We start from the raw sequence: 19808 nt of genomic DNA, 5'->3' as shown, positions 1-19808 counted from the left end.
GTTTCGACCATAGCTCCTACCAATGAGCCATCGTGCCTCCTCTAAAAATTGGTGTTAAATATATTACATTCTGATCACTTCTATGAAGTTACATGCTAATTCTAGCACTGCATGAAGTTTATTCATCATGTAACCTACCATGGAAGGCACCTTTGTCTTGTGGGAGTAAGATATCTATCTTCTTGCACATTTATAATATTTAAAGGTATGGACCAGTTATGGTCATGCGATTGCATTGTGAAAGAAACGTTGTGGAATCAATCAGAAAGGTTGATCATCTAGCATATAAGTATTGGTGTGCACTGCAAGGTTCTGGAATCATCAAAATGGTAGGAAATTTGGCCCAGTGTTGGTAAAGTTACAAGCACTGTACACAGAAAGATGTATATGGGACTACCCTATATCTATCCAGTCCAAAGAGATATAATAATTTACCAAATATATCAATTAGTAGGCGGTTTCCCTGCAAAATCTGTATCATCACGTATTAGTCAAAACAAATTCTTTCACATGATTGGTAATATACCTTTAATCATCATGTAACTTACCATGATAGGCATCTTTGTCTTGCGGGAGTAAGATATCCGTCATTTCCACCTGGTGTCGTGTGGTGTCCAGAGCGTGGGCCAAGGTGCTGTGTTCCTGCTTGAACTGAGCCAGGTTAGCAGTGACTGGGAATAGACCAGTTTCCTATCAACAATACAATAACTACAATTAAACAAAATAATTTTGGTTTCAGTTTTATACTCAAGGCATCGTTTAACAATGTTGAATCTGAGATGCATGGTCCTACGTGTTATTAGTGTCAGTGATATGGTCTAATATTGAACCCCTAAGAAAATTGCACTTCAAACTGATCATGAAGTGCCTAAAAAAAGTAAAAATCTTTGAGTGACCAGTTTTACCATACTCATTTTCCCCAATAGACTATCTTGAATCAGACAGGCGATCGGCTTGTAATCATGGGGTTCCTGACTGACGTAAAGGTTTATAGTTATCATTGCAGCATGAGCTAAATCCAAGATTTTGTTTCAGAATCTGAGCCTAACATACCCAATCCCTTATCATACACCTTCATTATTTTACAATGATCTGCAAACTTTGATCTGAATCATCACTTTCATTATACAAAATATCAGCTAAAATAGTTACTTTTGTAAAGAGATATTGCAAGGTAAATTACCTAAATTACTCCCTAAAAAAGGAAGGAGATTTGTGATATAAATATTAGAGGGGGGGGGGGGGGGGGGGAGAAGACAACATGAAGGTTGAAAAAGCATGAAGTGTTCACATGGTGGAAAATACATGCACATCTTCAAAGCCTATCTGCATTAGTTTGGCTAGGAGGGATTAGACCTCCCAGCATGGTCACTGACAGGTGGTTATCTCATCAAATCAGCTCTCAATCAACATTAAAAAAGGGGACCAATGGTTACCACTTAGGCATTGTTTGTTATATAGAGGGCGCAATGAGCTATAAGTAGTGCAGTGGGGCTTTAAATATCACAATGAAACCCATCTTTTGTACATGCTCTGAAAATTATCACCATGGTTTCAGCTTCTGCTGCCGTTAACAACACAGTGTGCATGACAACAAACATGTCTTTAAAGAGAGTCAACACTACTGGGCCAGAAGGGATTAGACCACAGAGCGAGGTCACTAACAGGTGGCTATCTCATTAACTCAGCTCTCAACTAACATAAGAAAAAGAGGATCATGGGGGACCAACAGGCACCGATTGGGGAAGTTTTCTATATAGAGGGAGCAAGTAGCTACAAGTAGGACAGTGGGGCTTTAAATACCAGGTACACACTTACTAAACATGGATTGAGAGAGGCAATTGTACATAAAATGCCTCATCTCAGGAATTTTGCATTAGAACTCTCAAACACACTCATTTGGAAAAAAAAAGAAGAAAGTTGAATAAAACAATAGATCACTGCTCTCACCCAAGACAATTCATAATGATTATAACCATTATTACCTGTATATCTAGATGTTGATCTAGTGTGTTAGCATGCTTAAGTCTGGCTAACTTCAGTTCTAATTGAGCTTTCTTCCTGTACATTTCTTCATTCAAATGCCACATGCCATACATCTGCTTCTGTAAATAAATTGAAATTAAAGAAAATATTAAAGTGACCCGGTAACATTGTTGTAGGTTATTTAAAAACTGCGTAATTTTGTATTAAATGTTACTTATTATATTCCTTCTACTGTACTAACCGTTTGACATGCAACAAATCCTGAAAAAATTCTCAAACCACAAAGATATTTATGGTTTTCTATGAAGACGTCTCTGTGCAACACCCTCTAACAGTAAATTCTCCCAACCAATTTTGAATTTTTCTAACAGTTTTTCAATGAAAATAAGACATAAAACAGGTTTTTAAAAATATTTCAACACTTAAATGTTTGGAATGGTATGTAGAGCCATTTTATTGCTTTGTGACGATTTTGCATCCACCTAAAATGTAATTAAATTGTAATAATATAGTTGGGAGAATTAAGAAATCGGTCAGACCAAATTTTCCTAATAATGGTCTGTTTCCACTCAAACTTTCAGATTATCTTTAATTGTACATCTAGCATTGAAGTCACTATCTTAGCACCATATTCTCTCATCTGAACAATGATACCAAGTCCCTTTAATGAATGATATTCTATTTCCAATAAATTAATTGGAAAATAAATCAATCATTTGAAACTTCACACACATTATGCCATTGAATGATAACATAGTAGATGTATTCAAAGAAAGGAATATATGCAGGGTGTTAGAAGTAACTTGAACTTTTAAGAAAAAATGTACATGTAAATAAGTAAAAGTAAATTTAAAAGAGGTGAATAAAAAAATATTACACGATATAATATTTAACATTTAATTTAAAAATTTGGTTGATTTCAATTCCAATTTTTTCTTCAAGATTTTATGTCTGTTGATTACTATCATCATTTGATTAAACAAATTAAAAGAGTTCTAAGATTTTAAGTTCAACAAATATCTCACCCTGGTTTCTTTCTCTTTGTCTGCAACAATCTTTTTCATCTGTTGAAAAATGAAGGAAAGTATCATAACAAAATGCAAAAGATACTAAACTCAACGATATGCAATTAATAATTTACTACAGGTTTGATAAGGATGCATGCATTTATTGTTCTATTTCACTTCTAAACTCCTTTGAAACTTCTCTGACTTCTCTATCAAATGTGTCATTAATTTAATTTGCAAAACTTATCAAAGTACATGTATAAAAATATGACCAACATTAGGAACGCATTATCTTTAAATGAAAATTAATTGTGTTCATTGGTAATTTTGTTATCATTATCAACTCGTTCAGATATGACAAGGCAAAACCGCGGTGTTTTTATGTAATGATGACGTAACGTGTAATACACTTCATATTTCTGTATCTTCTATCACAGAGTTCAGTGAATACACGCCAATATTTTGTTGCTTGCAGTTGCCATTCATTTACACATTCAAAAACTGGCAGATTTTTCGCGGCAGTTTTACCGCCCGATACCTGAACAAGCCGACAGAGATTGAGAATGACTTTACCTTTGAATCCAGGAATACAGCCTGTATGTATCTGGCATACATCACGTCTAAGTCTGACTGAGTCAACTTCTTTACCTGCTGAAAGACAACAAAAATATCATCATCATCATCATCATCATCATCATCATCATCATCGTCATCGTCATCTTCATCGTCATCTCCATCGTCATTGTCATCATCATCACCATCATCATCATCACCATCATCACCATCATCATCATCACCATCCTCATCATCATCATCATCATCATCATCATCATCATCATCCTCATCATCATCATCATCATCATCATCACCATCATCATCATCACCATCCTCATCATCATCATCATCATCATCATCATCATCATCATCCTCATCAACATCATCATCTATATCATCATCATCATCATCACCATCACCATCATCACCATCACCACCATCACCATCATCATCATCATCATCACCATCACCATCATCATCATTTATTAAAGTCAGCATTTTCCCTCTTACGAGGGAGTACCGACTCTCTCGATATGATGACACTTCATCCCTCCACCTCTGAACTTTGGTCAAACTTAATTCAACAATTAAATGTAAAGCAGAAACAAGAAAAGATTACCTGCTTCAGCTAATACATATATATGTGTGCCTATTACTCAACTAGAAACTAAAGACTTATCAATACAACTCCCTCTATGGCTATAGACTAGTCATGTACAGAATGCCCAGCAGTGCTTTCAGCTAAAATAAACTTAATACAATATTTGATTTTATCTATATACATGTCATCCTGCTAGATATGGTCATCCACAGAAGTGGGTCAGGAGTCAGTTCAGTACTTAAAACAGAATTATTAATATACTGTTTTGAGATTAGATGAAATAGTTGTAGATAGATTCCCTGGTTAAGTATATCAAAGATAGCATTTCTATATATATATTTCGATCACAGTATGGCTAATGACAATAAGATGGATGAAATATTAATGGCACTTTGAAGATGACTAACCTTGTGGCCAAGAGAGCTGTACGCAGAGTCGTGGTTTGGTGAGACTGAGAGTCCAGAATACGGTCCCGTCGTGTCTCCAGACATACCTGAAAGACCACAAAGATATAGTGAAACATCTTCAAGACCTGAGCAACCCCAAAAATAACTACTAACTCAGATGGTTTGTTTACTTTATCTGACTGCTGCATGTGTATGTGCAAATGTACATTAAACTTCCAACCCACCATTAGAAATGATAAAAACAAACATGTGGCATATAATTTAAGCATTTCAAAGAGTCTCTCAGCTTTGCACGATGCTTTAACTACAATGCTTGTCACATGAATATTTTATAAGTCATTGATATGCTTTGGTAGTGGTGGTTATTTTACCTGACTGCTAAGAAAGCATAAATGCTTGTAAGTAAGCAACCAGGGGACCAATTGCTTTAAGTCCTCTTAAAGGAACTACGATGAATGAGATTAGAAAAATCAAATTACCTCTCTCTCGTCTTGACCTGTCTCTAATGTCATGGGAATCTCTCATCTTATCTGGCATCAATTTGGAAGAATCTGGGAAGATTAAATATCATCAATAAATATTCAGCATTACTCCTGCTAGTCTAACTAATTGGGATGTGCAGGTGCACTCAATGTCATAGAATTCATCAAAAACATTGATGTTCTGGAACACTTTATACAAGAAGGGAACTACTATGCAAATTTTTTCAAAAGTTTGTTTCATTCATGGAGCCCAATAGTCTTTTCCCCTTCCAACAAACAATATGCAGATGATAATGCAATGTTAAATGTACTAAAACAAAGAAACCAAGATTTCATGATTAGCATAGTCCCACATATGACAAATACTACAGCACTCACCAACATGAGCAATGGCAGACATATTGGCCCCAAGGATGGATGTACTCGCCCCAATGGCTGAAGCATTGATGTGGGAGGCACCGGGAAGCATGGAGGTGTTCACAGCAGGCGTGGAGGCAAACCTCTTGCCCTTCTTGGCTGTGACTGGGGTGCTGAACTGACTGTCCCCACCGGTGGAGGGGTGCTGCCTAGGGTGGGAAGAGGCGACGGCAGGACCGGTGGTGGTGGTGGACGGTGCAGGGGCGAAGGATCTCGTAGCTCGCATTGGGACTGCTTTGTCACTGGTGCTCTAGGAAGGTTAAGGAAAGAGTGTACAGTGAAATCTGTGCCTATAGTACATGTTTCAATGAGAAACCATGTCAAGTGAAACAAAAAATGTGGTCTTTGTAAACAGGTGGTCACTAAAGCAGGTTTGACTGTATTACAAAGATGCACATGTGAAATTTTCAGTTATCAGCTCTAAGAAATTTTAAGATGTTTGCTGAAACTATCATGTTTTCCTCAAATTTGGCTTTATATATTAAACTGATAACATTTTTAAAGGACTTAAAGTACATTTGAGGAGAACCTGATCATCTTTCTTTGCAACTCCTTACCCAGGAGAGAAATGGAAAGATTGTGTTCGTACTTGCAATATACATACCCCTACAGCAAGTAAAATATATATAGTATGCTCCCCAGGGAGTTGAGATGGTGTACATACTGTGTATGTGATGACTGAATCAGATGGCTGGGGTCATAATATCTGTAAAACGATTGGAGATGCTATTTCACATGAAGTGGTGATGATTGTTTCACCTGACTGCTGTAAGTAAGCAACCACAAGACTGATGGCTTTAAGTCCTCTACGAGACCGCTGCTCTACCACTGGCACTGAGCCATCGCGTACTATAAAAATCTAGATGTTTCATAAACCCAATACCCACAGGAACTGGTTGGTCCCTGTGTCAAGCATAAATGAAAATGAGAAAGTTCAGTAGTCAACAGGTTAAAATACCTTGGATCTGTCTGTCCTTTTGACGGAAATATTGTTGGTTCGACTACTACTAGACTTGAATCGGCTGGTACCAACGGCCCCTGGTCTCGTCAGTTTCACACCGGTTGTACTGACACTGGCTGGTCGGGCTCCAGCGCCACTTGTATTAGACCTGGACCCACTGATGTTGGACCTGGCCCCTGTTCCACCACTGATATTGGATCTGGTCCCACTCACGTTAGGCCTGGCTCCAGTCATGCTGACGTTGGGTTCTGATGCTGCAGGCTTGGCTTGACTCTGCATGTATCTGGACTGGACAAATTTCCCTAAAAAGATGCAGACACAGCAACAACAACAACAACAAAAAAATTGTAATTGTATATTTACCTGGGAGCTAATAAAGTTAAGGATATAGACGATACCTTGCGTCTCATTATGATCATTCGAAAATAAGGAGCAAAAAGGGGGCTCCATTTTACCTGATATTCTTCCAAGATTTTTTCCACGCACTACACATGGTTCAACAAGTTCATGGCAGGGACATGAAAACTAAAAATTAAAGTGATTTGGCCTTTATGCTTGTTATCAACCTCCAGAAGAGCGACAGCTTTCAGTCAAATCCTATGTAAAGAAGTATGTGTTGTTTTATGTTATAGCTAAGGGTATGAGTGCTGTGAGTTGGGTCTTGAACCTAGGATATCCCATTCCAAAGCCCATCATCATTCTACCCTCTGAGCCATACCAGCTCCTTTCAATCAGCCACACTACCTACTGTATCCTGTTTGTGACGAGTCCTCTACGAGGTCCTCATTTTGTGGTTTGGCGTAATAACTTTTGATTCAGAGACTTAAAAATCATACCAAACACGTGAGTAGAAAGGGCAAACATTTCTGCACACACGATGAGTCTATTTCGTTGCTTAACTATATTGTATGTGATGCCAGGAATTTTAAAAGTGAAAATGAGCTTATATTAGCAACACAATATGAGGTTCAAAATCATTGTTTTTCGATCAAAATTGGCAATTTTTCAACTTTTCTAGTACACAAATTTTACCCAAGTACAATGTATAATGTTTACATTTTACTAGAACAATGTAGCAATTAAAGAAAAATATTATTGTTGCCAATTTGAACAACATATGATCAATTTAGCCCTTTAAAAAAATCCTGTCATGAAACTGCTATTGATATTGTGAAATTATACAGTCAAAGCTGCTTCAGAGGCCACCTGTACAGAAAAACCGCCTGTCTGTATACTGATACACCACAATTATTGTTTCCCTTGAAAAATTCCCATTGAAACCTGTACATAAAGATCATCTGCCTGTAAAGACCACATTTCTTGTCTCCCTGAAAATGATCTTTATATACAGGTTTCTGAGTGCACTATACAAAGACTTCTTAGGAAGAAACAAGAAAGATAAGTTTCAAATCTAAATACACCTTCACGATTATCCTGAGAGGGACATAAATCCTACCAGGTTTTGCCCAGCCATTAGACAAGAAATGGGAACAGATCAAGTGCTTAGGGTGTGGTTTTCTAAGACTTTGGGACCTTCCTGATACTCTCAAATCTATTATGATCCCTATCCCATAGTGGGCAAAGGGGGCGGCTTGCAAACATGCTATGGTGACCTTGATCTGACTTTCTTTAAAAGCCTGTCCAGAGTTGGAATCCTTTAAGTAGCTCCACATTGTGGTTAAGAATAGAACCAAATTAATCCAATCCATACAGCATTTAATACAGTGTATTTTCCTTGTTGTTACAAGGCACTTCAACAACATGTATTTGGGCCATAGATCACTTGAAATAAACAATTAGACCAATACATACAGGATATTAAAATCCTTATTTCCCAGCAAAACAGATGAGACTTCAGGAGTTTCTTGAACTGGTTAATTGATATTAATTTCCAAAACCGGTTACCAATTACCAAACAAGGTAATTTTTTACTGATTGTGGGACAAAACATTTTAAAATCCTGAGAAAGTAGCATTAAAATGCTTGAAATTGGAAAAACATATATCTTCTCTAAATGCCTAAGGAATACCTCTTTAAAAGGTGAAAAAATAGAAGTATAAAATGAAGATTGAAAAACTATGCTCAAACTACTCAAGCATGAAAAAAGAGGGGATTTTGCGGAAAAGATCCTGGCTCGATTCCCATGAAGAAGTATAAAGTACATCGCTCACATTTAACTCACCTTTGACTTTTTTCTTTTTCTTGGTTGATTCACTGCCTCTATGGTCATCGACGCTCATAGCAGTGCCTGGGCGCTCCGATTCAGATGTGAGGTCATTCATTGCATCCTGGGAAACCTGTTGGGATGACGTCTCGTTTGGTTTGAGGGTGCTGGCTGTGGAATCAGTATCCCCATGCCTATGACTATGAGCTGTGAAGGAACAGAAATATGATTACATTTTAGATGGTTAATTTTAAGCCTAACCAGATTTGGCTGTTATGTGATTCCAGGCATTACAGACCACTATTATTAATATTTTTCGAAATTGATTTTTTTTGTTTAAATAAAAATAATTATTTATATATATTTTTTTTTTGTATTGGGGGGGGGGGGGGGAGGGGACTTATTTATATTCATTTTGACTCTTTTAGATTTGAAGGTCATGGGCAACGATTTATAGGAAGAGTTCTATAAACTTCCACCACTACAACTTCTTCTGGATCTGATTTTATCTTCATACAAATAAAACAAAGTAAAGAATAAAAACAAATGTTTTATCTTATTTCAATACTCTGGGGTACTTTTTACAAATTTAACTGTAAGTGCTCTCTTGCAAGAATGTACAAGCAAGAGAGAGAGAGAGAGAGAGAGAGTGAGAGAGAGATAGAGAGAGAGAGAGAGAGAGAGAGAGAGAGAGAGGGGGGGGGGGAGAGAGAGATGTACTTTTATTAAGGTAAAGGTGGATAGATATGTAAAGAAAAATGCATGTAGACAGGTTTCTTTTCCAGAATGATAATGAGGGCAGTAATCACATTAAAAGATCGCAAAAGAAAATCAGAAAGGAAAGACAACATAAAAATAGAACAAACAAAAGGAAAGACCTTCATCCAGTTAAGATTGCATCTAATTTGTTGAAGGAAGGTTTTCATTAATACACGACAGTAGAGAGCAGAGACAGGCATCATACCTTAATCTTGTTTTGGTAAAAATTCATGAGCATCAATTATTAATAGGGGACTGTCCCAGTGGCAATTACGACTGTGAGTTGGTAACCAAACCGTAAACACACTCTGCATATACTTCCTTACATGACTCCACTTGGTCTGATGGTATAACATAGGCAAATAACAATTTGAGTTTAACGAGGTAATGAAGATGTCTTGTTAGAAGAGGGGTGTGGTCCAGGAGAAGAGGGGCGTGGTCCAGGATGACGAAGGATAAATCAGAAGGGTGCATGTCTATAGGGGCATGTCAAGAGGGTGTGGTCATGAATATTAAATGCTACAGAAATTCATGGATGAATATGATAAAAGAGGAGCTTGCTAGATATTCCAATTTTTTGTTGGTGCTATTCTAGAGGTTTATGGTATTCCACACACACATTTTCATCATTTGGAAAGTGGGGTAAGGTTCATGAATACACAGTTATCAATTGAATAATCATACCCCTTGTAAAAAAAAAATTCCCCTCGTAATGAGGGGTGGAGGGGTTGAATTAGGGCCCTTATTGAATACTTTTAGATGTAAGCTTTCATATGTCACATTCTAAAGTTACATAAATTGGGACAAATCTATTTTTAACATACTTTAAAACATTACAAAACTTGGTAAGGGTATGAATGATCTAGTTGTTAACTGTATATGATTAATACATGAATCAATATCTTTGTAATTCTAAAAGTTCCTCTAGAAGTTTTGGGACAACATCCAGGAACAGGAAAATAAAAGTTATGTACCCTTGATGGTGGCACTTACTGTATACTGAAAACAACCTAATGACAATACAGGGGGGGGGGGATGGTGGGGGGGGGGGAAGCTAGAAAGTTTGGTACTGACTGTTCTTCATACTCGAAACAGTGCACTCTAAATACAAAGAACTTGGGAGCAAGGAATTTGTGTCTTAATCAGTCAAGGCTCTGGCTTACATGATTTTCCCAATCAACGTTGATTTAAATTGAGAAAATCAGTGATTTAAATCAATTTAAAGTTTTAAAACAATCAAGATGGTCTAAAATCAAGATTAAACAAAACATAAATATTGTCCTCTCGGCTCTAGAGTAATTTTAAAGCTTGCTTTTGAGTGTATATTTTGAGATTTTATTATCTGCCATATTCATTGCAATTCTCTTTAAGCATGACTTGCATGCAATCACTAAACCTTGTCCAGTGATCTACCAACTTCTGTGACGTCAATTCTCTTTGTGAGAAATTCTACAACATCATTCTATCAACATCAATTTCTCTGACGCCATGGCAACAAAGGAACCAGTGACATGACAAATCATCTGATTCATCTCCAAATAGATCCTATTTCTTATCACCACGCCGATCAAACCAAAGATATGAAAAACGTTGCTTAATGTCCTTCATAAGCTTAATCACTTTTCATCTTCAATTCCTGTCTTTTTTTCATGTCATGCATGTCCTGTATGTATAGCTTGCATGCTTGTTCAGCTGGCAAAATGTTGTCACTCCTTAATCCCTTAAATGCGATGTGTTTTCAAAAGAGATTTAAACTCACTTATGCAATTTACATTTGTGGTTTTTTTAAGGTAGGCAAGTTCATGTTTGTACGTTGGACTAAGCTAAATGACTGAGTCAGAAAAAAAGGATAGGAAACCGCATATTGATCCTTTAAAACCATGGGTGCTGGGCTTGTCCAGTTATGTCAAATTCGTGGGAAATTGTTCATTTTACGAAAGGATTATGACACTCTGACAACAAGTGAGACAATAATCATTTCATTTATACACACCAAAAAATACCAGTGGTAAAGTTTGAAAATAACTTTTTAGCGATTTTTTTAGAAGTTAATTCACAAGGATGAAATATACACACTGTAAACTGAAGAAAAAAAAATGAAATAATGAACAGAGTATGCAGAAGTTTAAATTTTGAATACAAGAATACTCCATCTCTCTCATTTTCCAGTAACTTTTCAGCATATACCGAACTAAAAAGCCACTTCTGTCATGTGTATGGGCCATCTTGACAGGGGAGGACGATATTTCCTGTGCCCAAGCAGAGGAAATATCCAGATATATTTATATTAAACTAATAAACTACATGTATGGCATTCTTTGGAGAAAAAAAAATTGCAATGCAGAAACTATATGACCTGATATGTTCATTGAGTTGGCTTTCCACTACTACAGGACGATACACCACCTCAGTGGCATATCCTGGGTCGATCAACTGATGGGGGGGGGGGGGGACACTCACTGATATGGTTTCATGGGGATTGGGAATAGGTGGCCCAGGAACACTGGACATACAAGCTTATATTTTTGCTGCTGCTGCAGAAGTGTACTTCTCTTTTTTTTCCTTGTTTATATTAATGTTCGATGTTGATATTTTTTGGTATAATTAATGTTGATCTTTTTATGTATTGGTGGCCCCTTTTTATAAGCCCTGCTTTCTCTGGGGTCACCAAACCATCATTGCGTTATTCTAAATTCTTGATGTAACTTATTTTGATTGTATATATATTTTGATGGTTGAACAATAAATGAAATTGAATTATAAGACTGATGGGGTGTGAGAGAAGGCCACTGAGTGAGGGGTGGAAAGGGGTATAGACCTTACCTTCTTTTTACCCTATCCCTTTCCTTTTCATTCTCTCCTTTTTCTCTTTACCAAAACATCTTTTAAGCTATTCTCTTGGGGTGGGGTGGGGGTGGGGGGAGGGGAGGTGGTTACAGGGAGCATTAAGTGTCCACCTGTATATCCCTATAGCTTTATGTCAATCCCCCTCAAAACATAGGCATGCCTCATCAAACTCCAGGTCACCTCATCTCAATCAGATGACGTATCATGACAAATCTACAATTCACCCGTCGCATGTGAACTTGAAAAATGATAATTGAATTTGGCAAAATCGACATTTTGACCTGGCCAAATGTATTTTTTCCGTTGTACCTCAGTGACTCATTAAAGAATTCATCTTGAATGAAACATAGACTTGCCAAATGTTTATTTTATCAGCTTATGGAATAATGTCATATTCGGATGATGTCACCATGATGTGTAATAGAAAACACAGAGTGAATCACTGGAGAAGATTAATGGACGCTCAATGGAACTGAATTTAAGAAAACAGCCGCCTCACTGTTTTATAATGTCATGAAATTCTTTCAATGAAGTTTGAAAGAAGAAATATCAAATGAGTCACATGAGAGATTTAAAATATTGAATAGCTCAGGGGCACAAAGCTATAAGAAATGAAATAAATGCATGCATTGTTCAAATGATGGGCCGGTTCGGGTTGTTAAAAACTCAATATTCCAAAATGTATTCTTCCATCAGTTACGGTAGTTGTTTCAAGGGTCCGAAGAAAAAACATATTCTCTCACGAGATTCACTAACTCTTTATTATCTACAGATTGATGCATTACACCACAACATATTTTAGAGTACTGTGTTAAATTTGCATTGTACTTGTGACAAAAGTCGACTTTGGTAATCTTAAAAAGTAAAGTTAACAACTACCGTAAATTATTCCTACCCCTTGTAAATTTGAAGTTTTGTTGGGTGTTCTTTCATAACTCAAGAATGAAAGGTGGACTGGTTGAATCAAAGACTTTGTTGAATATAGAATATTTTTAGATGAATGCCCTGCTACGTTGCATTCTCAAGAAACGTTAATAGAGACAAGTCAATTTTTCACATACTTAAAAACAATTACAAAACTTGGCAAGGGTATGAAGAATTTAGCTGTCGACTGTATGACAAGAGGGTGTTAATAACAATGATAATAGATCATTATATGTATAGCCTTTCATCCTGCCAATATAAGTACAGTTATTATCTTTTGAAATGAATTATACTCATATTACACTCCTTTAAATCGAAAAGTTTCTCCATTCAAAAAATTAAAATGAATTCATCAAGATATGATAAGTACTATAAATTTGAATAATTCCTTATTAAGCCATCCCCCTTTTCCCTTCATTCAATCTCTCTATCCCCTTGCTCTCTCTCTTTCTTTCTCTTTCTTATATAAGTCATCCATCTTTATATTGTGTTTCATTTTGCCATACAAATGTTTCCATGTAACAATTGGTTATATTATTTTAATGGGTTATTTGCCCCTAGATCTATTTTTGTCATAAAGTGCTTACATATATTTATTATATTTATAACAAATCTTCTGATCAATACGCCATGGAAATCGATAAATCATACCTTCAAATTGATTATTGTTTTTCTGATTAGATTAAACAAGCTCCTTTTTAAGGAGATATGTGAGTTCAAGAACCTTTAAAAATATTTGTAAATAAGACGATAAATCTTTGAAATATCAACCACCTCCTCCCCTGACCCACATTGGAGAGACCCTACCCTTTACATAGGCAATTGAAATTAAAATAAGAATGTCATTATACAGTCAAACCTGCTTTAGTGACCACCTGTCTCCAAAGGCCACATTAATGTTTCCCTTGAAAATGGTTTCTCGTTGAAACATGTACTGAAAGAACCTGTCTACAAAGACCACTTTTTGTGTTTCCCTTGGGCGGTCGCTGTAGACAGGTTTGACTGTATAATAGATATTTTCAATGACAGAAAGGAAGTGTAGAGGAAAGCGGTTTAAACTAGTTTAAACCGGAACTAATTCACTTGCATGATGTCATGAAAGGATGATAAAGGAACATCATAGCAAGGTCATTGAAAGGTTAAGAAATTAGGCTGACTGGCATTACTGTAATATTGACCACTGGGAGTTATTATCAAAATGGATGTCTAGAACCTTTTAAAAGAATAAATCAAAAAAAGAATCAAGAAAATTAAACATCTCCAACCAATAAAGTCCTACTCTTTTTATAACCAATCAGAGCTGAGATTGTGCAAAAAATGTTCATATTAATTTACTGAATAAAATTGTATTACTGATTAAAGTAAAATGACCTGCACCTATCTGCTTTAATGATGACATGAATGGATAAAAATAGATACATCACAGCAAAGTGAGGGTTGAGGAAACTAGGTCAACTTTGTATAACTGCAATTTGTCCACTGAACTTAAAGGCTTGCAGCCTTGCAGGGGGGGGGGGTGTTGAGAGTCTTGAACCTTTCAGAATAACGAATATCTGGAATATTTAATGCTCTAAGTCATTAGGAAAGCCCTACACTATTACATGTAATAAGCAAAAAGAGCTATGATTAAGATCAGAAATGTATTAGTGAGTAAAATTGAAAAAAAGTGTAATGATTTATATTATTAAAAGTCGAGCACAGCTGCATAAGAAGAATGTGCACTGAATCAGCACAATCACAGAACAAAAGCTTTGAATTAAAGTGGACTGCTCTATTTCAATATATATATATATATATATATATATATATATATATATATGTGGCATATCAAGGCCTATACTTCAATCTACTTCAAGATCAAGTCTACAGAGGAGGAAGGGGATTAGCACTGCTAAATCCCATCTTTTACTCTCTCACAACCCTGACAAGGAGGCTAGGCTTTGACAGTGTCAGACCCCTCCAGTCTGAGGGTGTCGGTGAGGCAGGCGCAGGACAGTAAGCGTCTTTCCACTCCTCGGCGATACTCGAGCGCTGTCACAACATATCGTGTGACGAGAGTAGCTAGTAAGGCTTCACCACGGAGTACATTCAGCACGAGGGAACTAGCTAGCTCGCACCTCGCACGCGACAAGGATTTAACGACTTGCCAAGCGTCTGAATCCCCAACAACGAGGGCAGTGATCCTCGCACATCACAAGGGCTCTAATCGATACCTTCCTCCATGGGGTTCCTTCCATCCCTCCTGCTCCCCTTTTAATCCAATTAAGGGCCTCCAACAGCTCAAGATTTATTCTTTTGCGTCCATTGTAGTGGTGGAGAACAGAGAGGAGGTAAAGTGAAAGTTGTTAAGCCATCGGATAAGGTTCGAGGTGCTCTCAGCTGACATAAACTTGTGCTGTTTTATACATCTAAAGTGCTAGGGGGGAAGTCTTAAAGCCCCTCTTGTCATGTAGGAAATACTCTTCATTGACATATATTCCAGTGACCTCTAATATCTACTTGTAACACATTGGATCATCCATCTGGTTTATGCTTCTATCTCTGACACCATTGTTTCTCTGGATGCTTGGGAATATTTCACCTATTTTCATTTCAAGTGAGCAGTGGATTCTTTATTTGTCAACCATTGTTTAAGGAATACCTACCACCTTGTCCTAACCAAGTAAGTAAAAGTTTTGCATTTCTGTATTTTGTTTCTCAGTGTATTCTTCAAAATAACTGTATTGCTTGATTGAATCACAGGAAGGTACATACAGTATCCAATTATGCATGCATGATAATAAGCTGTTTCGGAGTTACTATCTGCGCATGAGTAGATAAAAGTCATTTGTACAAAACTTTAAAACCTATCAAGATCGATACTGCATGATACGTGTTTATGAAGGTATGTCATCATTACTCATTTATGCACCTGTGGTACAATCGTCAATTGTATTAAGAATAAAAGGGTAGAAAAAAAGCTTAAAAAACATCAAATCATCAAATTACATCAAATACAAATTTTATTGGTAATCCAGACATCTGGATAAAAAAAATATCTGAAATACTTATACGTCTGGCATCTGTTTTGGTGCTTTTACCTTGTGGTCATAAATGATGAACAGAATATAATAAAGTACATTGATTTAGAATATGTGTATATTCAGGTATGAACAAAAAATATATAAAATCCCTTATCTTTCTCTTCTGCAAAAACATGACTAGTACTAAATTTCTCTCTCCCTCTCTCTCTATCTTTCTCTATTAAAAAAAGCTCCACATGTACAGAGATTCATTGTAAGAATATAGTTAGTTTAAAAAAAAACACAACGGGATCCTATCATATAATGTATCTGTCATCTCAAATAATGGTTAATGATATTGAGAGGGCATTCAAGGTATTGGGGGGGGGGAGGGGTTATTTGCCCCTAGATCCATTTTTGTCAAAGATTGATTAATGCACTGAAAACTTCATCCACAGTCATTTAAATTTGTTTACTTGGTTATTAACATTATCAAAGTTATTTAGTGATACTGTGCTGTACAGAACATACTCTAAACTCTGCAGAAATAGTCCTTTTTCAGCTGGGTGAATATGTATGGATATTATTTTCTCCTCTTTAAAGGTAAAGACCAGTTATGGTCATGCAATTGCATTGTGAAAGAAACGTTGTGGAATCGATCAGAAAAGGTTGATCATCTAGCATCTAGCATCTGCAAGGTTCTGGAATCATCAAAATGATAAGAAATTTGGCCCATTCTTCGTAAAGTTACAAGCACTATACACAGAAAGATGTATATGGGACTACCCTATATCTCTCACAGACCATGAGAGAAACAAATTTACCAAATATATGAATTAGTAGGCGGTTTCCCGGCAAATTTTTTATCATCATGTATTAGTCAAAACATATTCTTTCACATGATTGGTAATGACAGCTTCCATTTCATTTTTTGAAATTGGGGCGTTTCCAATACTGGTCTTTACATTTAATGATTAGGACAATATGATGTGGTGCATTATATCCCTAAGTGAGTTCCATCCAAGCCACAAAGTATATTTTCCCCTGATGATATAGAAGCAATACTCATTGTGGTTACTCCTTAGGGGACTATTCTTTGCAAAACAGAAAACAAAACTAGAAATTACTGTAAACTAGAAATTTCTCCCTCAAATTCTGGATTTCAGGCATTACTCCAAGCTTTTATTTAAACCTTGTGCAATAATGTACAGACGGCTATTACATACCCAGTGTGTCTACCCACCGCAGGGAAGCAGAGGGAAACTTTTCTAATTTCCTGTTTATGAGCTTCCCTCCATAAGTGGCAATTCATTACCAAGCGACCTGACCCCCCTATACATGCGCATGGAATGGTCTAGCCTTGTGTGCCAAACCACAGGAATCTACACGTGGGTGTATTCATTATTGAGGAGAAAAAGGGGTGAACTTGGAGAGAGTAGGTGGCTGGGATTTGATCGTGTCCAGGATCAGCGATACAGAGGCCCAGCTTTCCACTCACATTTCCTTTTCAAGACTTCTAGATTATAACTTTTTGTTTGTTTTGAGAATGGCAAGGTTTCAACTTTCAAAGTAATCAGGCATGGAAGTAATACAGGTCATTGCGGGGCGGGGGGGGGGGGGGGGGGGATCCATCTTTGTTTCATACACGTACTGTGTAATATTCTCTGCTGGAAGTCAGAATAACATGAACCCATATTCTTGGATACAGAGTTAACACCCTTCTCTCTCATTAAACATAAAGTTGAGTTCTGGTCAGGCGATTGCACTACCTACAGTTAGTTTGCTTAAGTCAAATCTGTTGGGACTGCAAAAAAATAGTGTAACTTAACTGTTATGCAAAACTCGACTTAAGAAGTGCAAATCGTACACGTTTTGTACAGTTGTTTTTTTAATGATTAGACTTACAAACAATTAGAATTGTGCAATTTGGGGTTAACTGTAAATTCAATATAAGAAGTTTATATCGGCCAAGCACAATGTATTTATTGTACAGCTCAAGGTACATCATTCAAAATATTGGTTACATTCTATCATTATTTCATGATTGCTGCTGTGTTGGACAAACCTTGGGCAAACCATTGTTAATCCAGCCCCCCCCCCCTTTAGAGCCTAATTCACACAAGATGTGGTAAGCTATCTGTGAAACGCATGCTGTGGTAATTACAATATCAAATAACATGTCTCTCACAAGGGATAATGTACAGTTAACATATACATTCTTTATACCCTTACCAAGTTTTGTGATTTTTTAGTTATGTGAAAAATTGACTTGTCCCGATTTATGTTTCATGAGAATGTGACATAATAGAGCTTCAACTAAGGCCCTAATTCAACCAGTAAAGCTTTAATTCTTGAGCTATGACCCAAAAAACATATCAAAATTACAAGGGGTATGAATCATTCAGCTGTTAACTGTATATGTACAAGGGAGCAGGAGTTGAGTTCTTCACTGCACACGGCTTCTCTTTTAATACACCCCATCTCCATCTTATATTTACCGGTAGAGGGGGTGTAGCATGACAAGACTAGGTGCCTTTCCTGTGGCCTGACTCGGGGCCAATCGGGTATAATACAACTACGGACGATGCGACCGCAGTATTCTCGTGCATGCAACATACGCAAAACCGAAGCGTGAGGAGATATTCGGTCTGTTTCGTGAATGCTAGCGCGCTCACCATTAATCAAGTCCATTTGTTTACGTGCAGTTGTCCAAAAAAAGTTGTAGATGGTGTTCACCAGTATTTGCCATGCTACACCCCCTTTAAAATAGTAATTATTTTGCCATGGCTTTCTTTTAACATTTATGCTGCCATATGTGAATGAGGCCTCATATAACAGTCCAAGAAATGTTAACAAACTGTGATTTGTACATCCCGCTTCATCCAGACAGTTCTCTCCATTGCGAAAGGGATTAAAGTGGAATCTAATGAAACCTTGGATTTCTTCGGAACTGCTATAACAGCTTTACCATTCCTCCTTGGACTATAGTCCTTAGTCGGTATTAACTCACCCCCAAAACCAACGAGGGCCCCCCTATTTAGGGATGGTTGTTCCGTTGCCAGGGTAACAGGTCGAAAATGACTAATTCCATGAATGTTTTTTTAATCCTTCAACAGTGTGCATGCTTTATGTGCGTGTCACACGTCAACACATGTGTACATGCATCCACCCTCCCAGGCAAATTGTAACAAATCATTTTAAGCAATTGCATAATCGTGTATAATCGCCTGGCCTTCAGCCATATCCAGCAATCCCCCAAATAATCACAATTATTACCTGTCTACCTCATATATGACACTGAAAGATTTATCTTCATCTCTCAAACAAGTTTTCCAGGAAAAATGAGTGTCTTGACTTGTCTTGATATCAAAATCAAATCATCACTCATAGGAATATTGAGGCAAAAAATTCTACTTTAATATACATGGATGTTATAAAATTAATGGCACTGTGCTTAGTGCAGTCAGAGGATGAATCATAAAATGTCATGGTTAACCAGCCATATTCCCAATTCCCTACATGATAGTTTCCTGACAGGAATGGTTTAATTGACAGTGTGGTCAAAATGCTAACCTGTCCTTTAATAATTTCTGGAAATAAATAGAAACAAAATATGTAATTCGGTATTTAACACTTACAGTATATACATGTAGATTGTATTTAGATATCAAAGAAAACTATTATGGCTGAAAACCT

The 19808-nt window shown here is 36.8% G+C and overlaps 1 protein-coding gene across 1 annotated transcript in view; it reads right to left on the bottom strand.

Annotated features, from left to right (window-relative positions):
- The window catches only part of LOC754650 (QWRF motif-containing protein 4), a 40295-nt gene that overhangs the window by 1359 nt on the left and 19128 nt on the right, over positions 1 to 19808 (bottom strand). Inside the window, exons 7-15 of the mRNA XM_030985377.1 lie at positions 8599 to 8787; positions 6414 to 6718; positions 5417 to 5705; positions 5036 to 5107; positions 4557 to 4642; positions 3567 to 3644; positions 3012 to 3050; positions 1986 to 2105; positions 549 to 690 (exon numbers count right to left, since the gene is read on the bottom strand). Coding sequence (XP_030841237.1) covers positions 549 to 690; positions 1986 to 2105; positions 3012 to 3050; positions 3567 to 3644; positions 4557 to 4642; positions 5036 to 5107; positions 5417 to 5705; positions 6414 to 6718; positions 8599 to 8787 — 1320 coding nt within the window. The remainder of the gene's footprint in view (positions 1 to 548; positions 691 to 1985; positions 2106 to 3011; positions 3051 to 3566; positions 3645 to 4556; positions 4643 to 5035; positions 5108 to 5416; positions 5706 to 6413; positions 6719 to 8598; positions 8788 to 19808) is intronic.

Source organism: Strongylocentrotus purpuratus, unplaced genomic scaffold, assembly GCF_000002235.5.
Source record: "Strongylocentrotus purpuratus isolate Spur 01 unplaced genomic scaffold, Spur_5.0 spur5_scaffold_15, whole genome shotgun sequence".
NCBI classification, from domain to species: Eukaryota; Metazoa; Echinodermata; class Echinoidea; order Camarodonta; family Strongylocentrotidae; genus Strongylocentrotus; species Strongylocentrotus purpuratus.
This window is presented reverse-complemented; position numbering and strand designations above follow the sequence as displayed.